Here is a 6577-nt window from a genome sequence, read left to right on the forward strand (position 1 = left end):
TTCACGGGTCACGCCTGTAGCGTCACTTCCTGTTTCTCTTCTAGATGGTTGTGTTCAAGTACATCGAGGACAAAGACGTTTTCCAGAAGTTTTACGCGAAGATGCTGGCCAAGCGCCTGGTCCACCAGAACAGCGCCAGCGACGACGCCGAGGCCAGCATGATCTCCAAACTCAAGGTGTGGGTCTTTAAATGCCAAACACACTCACATCCACGCCAGAGTCCAGCTGAAGGGTTTCTAGGTGACCGATGCCGGCTTTAGTTTAGTCAGTTTAGTCCATGCTACACTAAACATGTCGGTCCGATTCGCCAACGCTTGAATCTTACCTCACGTCGAAGTCAGAACACCTGACAGGATGTTTCTGGGAGAATAAAGCGTCTCAGTGACGAGTGCTAAGTTGTGTCTGAAACAGTGGCCGATTCTAGCACGAGACATCTGGAGAACTTAAAGCTTCTTGTGGTTCATTTTCCATCAAATCAAGTTTATTGTCATTTTATACAACAGCAGTACAAACAAGATGAGAGAGCGTTTGTTCAGGATCCAAAAACTACAAGCAAGCAAATAAAGAAGTGTTTGCATGTCTGGATCATAAGTTCAGCGTTCTGACAGCTGGTGGAATGACGCCGCTGATCAGTCTGGAGGTTCTTCCTTTAACGCTTCGGGAACGTTTTCCTGATGACAGCGGTTCAAACAGTTTATGGAGAGGGAGAGGCCCTGACAATGTTCAGCGTCCTGCTCCTGCAGCGGCTCTGGAGAAGTTCAGAGCCGTCTGTCTGTCCGTCCACCCGGAACGATGTCGTCCCCTCCAGCTGTCTGTCCGTCTGGGATGCTGTCATGGAGCCATGTTTCTGTTAAAGCAGACACACAGCAGTCCCTCCACTCTCTGCAGGTTTCTCTCAGCAAGCATAGCTCGTCCATCACCTAAATCAGGGGCTGGAAACTCCAGAGCAACTCTTAAACTGACCGTTGCCAGACGTTTTCAGTAACGGCGTGAGTTTTTCCACTTGGCAGACTGTGCTGAGGGTAATTCTGACCTGAGTTGTTTTTGTTCTGCAGCAAGCCTGTGGGTTCGAGTACACGTCCAAACTGCAGCGGATGTTCCAGGACATCGGAGTCAGCAAAGACCTGAACGAACAGTTCAAGAAACACCTGACCAACTCTGAGCCTCTGGACCGTGAGTGAAAACACCAAGAGCAGCGTGTTTGGAGGAGGTCCACGAGTTTGTAGAGTTTGAACATTTATAGTTTTGTGGGTTCAAAGCTACAGTAGTCGGGTTAGTCTCCATAGTTAATAACACTGTATGGATTATTTTGTATATGTAGTCGCATATGAAACCTGTGTTCTGAGTGTGTGAGTTAAAAAAGCAGTGAGGCGTTCAGGGACCGTCTGTAACACTGGTGTTGATAAGCACCTGTGACCAGGTGAGGCTGGAACTCGCTGTGGAGAAATACAGAATCAGGTGGAGATGATCTGAGTTTTGTGTTTGTCGTCCTGAGCGGTGAAGCGTTCAGCAGCTGCTCACTCAAGCACCAGATGAACTGACTTGACTTTTTCCTGTTCCAGTGGACTTCAGTATCCAGGTCCTGAGCTCCGGGTCCTGGCCTTTCCAGCAGTCCTGCACCTTCGCTCTGCCTTCAGAGGTAACGACCCGGTTCTTTGAGTGACATCCAGAAACTAAATGTGTGATTTCAACGCCGCTAAAGGCTTCGTTTTGCTCCTGCTTTGGGGGAAAATGTTTTTAGTTCTGGATATGATTGGACCTCCTTCAACAAACAGGTTGATTTCCTCCAGAAATCTGAGGTCTGGTCCGGTCCAGTCTCTGTCTCGTTGTTCTGGTTGTCCGAGCGCCTCACCGCCCTCCAGAGCTAAAAACACAAACATCCTGAATCCCTTTTTGCTCGAGACCAGTTTTCAGTTCCAGAGACCTTCAGAGGTTCTAGAGAGAGCGCACATTGGTCCACGGACCTCGGCTTGAGAACCGCAGCCCTGACTCCTCCCCTCTTGTCTGTTTGTGTGCAGCTGGAGCGAAGCTACCAGCGCTTCACGGCGTTCTACGCCAGCAGACACAGCGGCAGGAAGCTCACCTGGCTGTACCACCTGTCCAAAGGAGAGCTGGTCACCAACTGCTTCAAGAACCGGTAGGTGGCACCGCGGCCCAAAGGTGGCGCTGTGGCACCGTGGCACAAAGGCGGCAGCACCACGGCCCGTAGGCGGCGCCAAAATACAAAAATCTGGTGCAAGAGGGCCAGAAAAAATGGTGGAACGTAAAAAAAAACTTCAAAAAATAACAGCAAATATCTGTAAAATAATTTTTTTTTCAGATTTAAATACAATAAAAAATGAACTGCTGTTAATAAAAATACAGATTTAATTGTGAATTATTATTTTATCACTGTACAAGTAAATGAATATATATTTTTAATATTTTACTGGTTACTGTCTGTGAAAAAACGACAACAGAAAATCTGTAAAATAATGGTTTTGAATAAATTATTTGCCATTTTTTAGTCATTAAAAAACATAAATTAATTTAATTTCATTGTACTTTGTGTATGACAATAACAAGCATTTTATTCTAAATTTTCTGTCAAATAACTGAACATATCTGTAAAATAATCATTTTTGCTGATTTAAATACAGTAAAATTTGGCTGTAAAATAAAAATAAAAACACAGATTTCCAGTAAATTAATAGTTTTTTGGGGGGATTTTTTTCACTAGATTCTCTGTGATTTAACAAAAAGGGAAAATCTGTGAATCAGCAGCAGGTTTAAAAAGATCAACGAGTCAGAAGCTGTTTTTGTTTCAGTGCGTTGATCAGCAGAGACGCTGGTTTGAAAAGCAGCAGCGCTTTAATTCATGCAGATGTTTTAGTGTCAAGTCGTCGTAGAATCATGTGACGACACAGCCGTCCTGAACCTGTCGTTGTTGTTGTTTACAGATACACGCTGCAGGCCTCCACCTTCCAGATGGCCATCCTGCTGCAGTACAACACTGAGGACAGCTACACGGTGCAGCAGCTCACCGACAGCACGCAGATCAAGACGGTAGGCGGCGGCAGCAGCAGCTCGTCATCACGTCCTCGTTGTTTGTTTGTTTGTTTGTTTGTTTGTTTGTTCGCTCACCGACACTCTCCTCGTTTTTTGCAGGACATTCTGGTTCAGGTTCTGCAGATCTTGTTAAAGTCGAAGCTGCTGGTGAGTACCGCCGAAGCTTCTCGTGATCGTCAGAACCAGGAAGTGGTTTTTATAGAAGAAGAAGAATCGAACCAGAACCCAGCCGATGGAATCATAACAATGAAAATCTTAAAACATTTGTATCTGCAGCTGATTTAAACACAGCAGAAGAAAAATCCGACTGTTTGTTAGGATCCAGATGTTTGACGGGATTCTGATGTCGATTTACCAGAACACAGAAAAGAAAAGTTTATCCGTGAAAGTCCACTTTAGAAACAAGTATGTCATCAGATTTACACATTTCTGACCTGGACGTTGTTTACAGTTAGTTTCATAGAGTGAAGAGTAAATTAGTACTTTTTAAAAATTATTATTTTCTTAGTTATCGTCTGTGATTTACTGAAAAGCTGTAAAATAACCAGTAAACGGTGCGACGTTCCTGTAGTTAAAGGCCTGAACGTCTCCAGTCTGAAGGCGGAGCTGCTTTAAATGTCCTCATGTTATTATAGAACCAGAGTTCTGGAGGATTTGTTTCCAGATTTCTTTTAGATTTTTCAGTGAAACGACTCAGATGTCGCTGGTGAAGCTCCTGGTGTGACACTAGGTGGCGCCAGACAGGTTCTATTCTGCATATGAGGATGATTTCTGTTAGAAGAAGACGAGAACGTGCTTCAGGTGTCATCTTATGTGTAGTCATCAGTGACCCAGAGTCTGTGTCCGTCAGGTTCTGGAGGACGAGAACGCCAACGTGGATGAGGTGGAGTTCAAACCCGACACCGTCATCAAGCTGTTCCTCGGATACAAGAAGTGAGAAACGTCCCGCTCTGCTTGAAAACAAACAAACAAACAAACAAACAAACTGACCTGTGACTGTTGTGTCTGCAGCAAGAAGCTGAGGGTGAACATCAACGTGCCGATGAAGACGGAGCAGAAGCAAGAGCAGGAGACGACTCACAAGAACATCGAGGAGGATCGCAAACTCCTCATCCAGGTACCAGCGTTTGTTTACCTGTTTACCCACAAAGCACCAGCGATGGCTGAGACGCAGCTCCGATCAGAAACGTCTCCGATCAGAACTTTGATCTCTGAGGTTAAACATTTTATAACATGTTCATTCTGTCACTTATTTAGATGCACGTCGTTTTTTATAATTTTGTGCAGAGAAACAAATTAAATTCGGTATTTTTCCGTTTTTAACGACTGACTTCAGAGCCTGTGAGTCTTTGGAGGAGAAGTCTCCTCGGTTGTGTGAACGTTGCATCTCGGTTGTGTGAACGTTGTGTCTGCGTCTCAGGCCGCCATCGTGAGGATCATGAAGATGAGGAAGGTCCTGAAGCACCAGCAGCTCCTGGCCGAGGTCCTGAACCAGCTGTCGTCCCGGTTCAAGCCCAGAGTTCCCGTCATCAAGGTGACGACTTACACAAGACGTACAAACCAGAACTCCCTGACAGCACAGAGCTTGAACTGCTGTCAGGGTTTCTTGTGTCCTATCAAGTCTCCTTTTGAGGAAATTTCAGTGCAGACGTACGTTTAAAGCTATAATTTGTCTCCCTCTTGTGGCCAGAAGTGCACCTACATCCTTTTAGAGAAGGAGCAGATGCGTCTCTTTTCAATTATGACCTCCCTCCTACTGCTGCCAGAATGAGAAATTAAATCATCTGAGCAAACCTGAACCACTTTTAATTCAACAAATTCAAAACAAAACAAAACTGTAAAGCAGTTTTCTTAAAATTACTGTTTTTGTCAATGGAGTCTGGTGTAGAGCTACAGCTGAGAAAATAATGAATCTGTGTGGACCTACAAACCAAAACTCACTAAAAGCACAAAGTTTGAACTACTGTCAGGGTTTCTTGTCTCTTGATGGATATTTCAATGCAGACGTACATGTCAAGGTGTAAATACTCGTGTTTTGTCTCCCTCTTGTGGCCAGAAATGCACCTACATCATTTTAGAGAAGGAGCAGACGCGTCTCTTTTCAATTACTGCTGCCAGAGTGAGAAATTAAATCATCTGAGCAAACCTGAACCACTTTTAATTCAACAAATTAAAAACAAAACAAAACTGTAAAGCATTTTTCTTAAAATTACTGTTTTTGTCAATGGAGTCTGGTGTAGAGCTCCATCTGAAAACATAATGATTGTGTGGACGTACAAACCAAAATTCACTAACCGCACAAAGTTTGAACGACTTTTGTTTCTTGTGTCCTATGAAGTCTGTTTTCAGTGCAGACGTACATGTCGAGGTGTAAATACTCGTGCTTTGTCTCCCTCTTGTGGCCAGAAATGCATCGACATCCTGATAGAGAAGGAGTACCTGGAGCGAGTGGACGGCGAGAAGGACACCTACAGCTACCTGGCCTGAGCTCCGCCCACCTGCCCGCCCACCCGCCGGCTCTCCTCCCTTTTATTTGTTCTCTTTTCTTTTGTTTTTTTATTTTATTTTATGTCTGAGTAATAAAGTGTGGATCCCTCTGAGCGGCGGCCATGTTGTGACAAACCGAACCACCGGCGGGCAGAACTCTGGTCCCGACCCGCCTCCCCGTCGTCACGTTGTACATACAGACTGCGAGGAGTTAAGCCCCGCCTCCCGTCTTTACATAGCGCAAAAAGAAAAAAAAAGAAAAACATAACGAATTAGCCAATCAGAGGAGAGCCGCCGCCGCCGCCGCATCCAAAGGTTTCTGCATGCTACTGCCTACCTGCACCACGGCGACCACAGAAAAGAGTTAACGAGTAAAGTCAGAGCTAGACGAGGAGCCAGCGGGCCGACCAGAGCGCCGTCTGCTCCCGTCGTTTGGGTTCACGCAGGATTCATCACTGAACGGTGGACATTTGTATAGTGTGGTTCATTTTCTAAATGTGTGATAAATAAAAACCAGGAAAGATTTCTCTACCGCCGCCTCCCGACACTCTGTTCACGGCGCCGCACTGGAAACGGGAAGCCATCTGTGACGCCAAAAAGACGCTCAGGCCTGAATCAGTCGTCTGGTAAACCTAACGCAGATCTTGTTGACAAATAAAGGTTTAAAGGCTTTTATTCTGAAATCAAAAGGCCCAAAATGGTGGTAAATCGACCTCAAGTGTCTTAAACGCAAACATAAAGAAACAGGAAGTAGAAGTTCATGATTCTTGAATACCTGAATATTAACAGTGCAGTAAAACTTTGACGTGTTATCTTTTAAAAAAAAAAAGCCCTAAATCTTTGTTTTACTATTTTTAAGAGATCTTGTTGACAAGTAAAGTTTTAAAGGCTTTTATTCTGAACTAAAATCAAACGCTCAAGAAAGAGGAAGTAGAATTTCCTGATTCTCTTCTTCCGTTGCAGTTTAAGCGTTGAGATCAGGTTGTGTGTCGCTGAACCAACACTTAGCAAGTTTCTACTGCACTTTATTCATAGAGATAAA

General features: G+C 44.5%; 1 protein-coding gene across 1 annotated transcript in view; it reads left to right on the plus strand.

Annotated features, from left to right (window-relative positions):
• The window catches only part of LOC103369799 (cullin-1), a 28982-nt gene extending 22915 nt beyond the window's left edge, over window positions 1–6067 (plus strand). Inside the window, exons 13-22 of the mRNA XM_008298611.1 lie at window positions 45–176; window positions 1056–1173; window positions 1563–1639; window positions 2019–2137; window positions 2940–3045; window positions 3148–3195; window positions 3899–3981; window positions 4060–4165; window positions 4469–4582; window positions 5455–6067. Of these exons, the coding sequence (XP_008296833.1) occupies window positions 45–176; window positions 1056–1173; window positions 1563–1639; window positions 2019–2137; window positions 2940–3045; window positions 3148–3195; window positions 3899–3981; window positions 4060–4165; window positions 4469–4582; window positions 5455–5535 (984 nt within the window). The 3' untranslated portion in view covers window positions 5536–6067. The remainder of the gene's footprint in view (window positions 1–44; window positions 177–1055; window positions 1174–1562; window positions 1640–2018; window positions 2138–2939; window positions 3046–3147; window positions 3196–3898; window positions 3982–4059; window positions 4166–4468; window positions 4583–5454) is intronic.
• Window positions 6068–6577: the final 510 nt, after the last annotated feature.

Source organism: Stegastes partitus, unplaced genomic scaffold, assembly GCF_000690725.1.
Source record: "Stegastes partitus isolate 25-593 unplaced genomic scaffold, Stegastes_partitus-1.0.2 Scaffold1332, whole genome shotgun sequence".
NCBI classification, from domain to species: Eukaryota; Metazoa; Chordata; class Actinopteri; family Pomacentridae; genus Stegastes; species Stegastes partitus.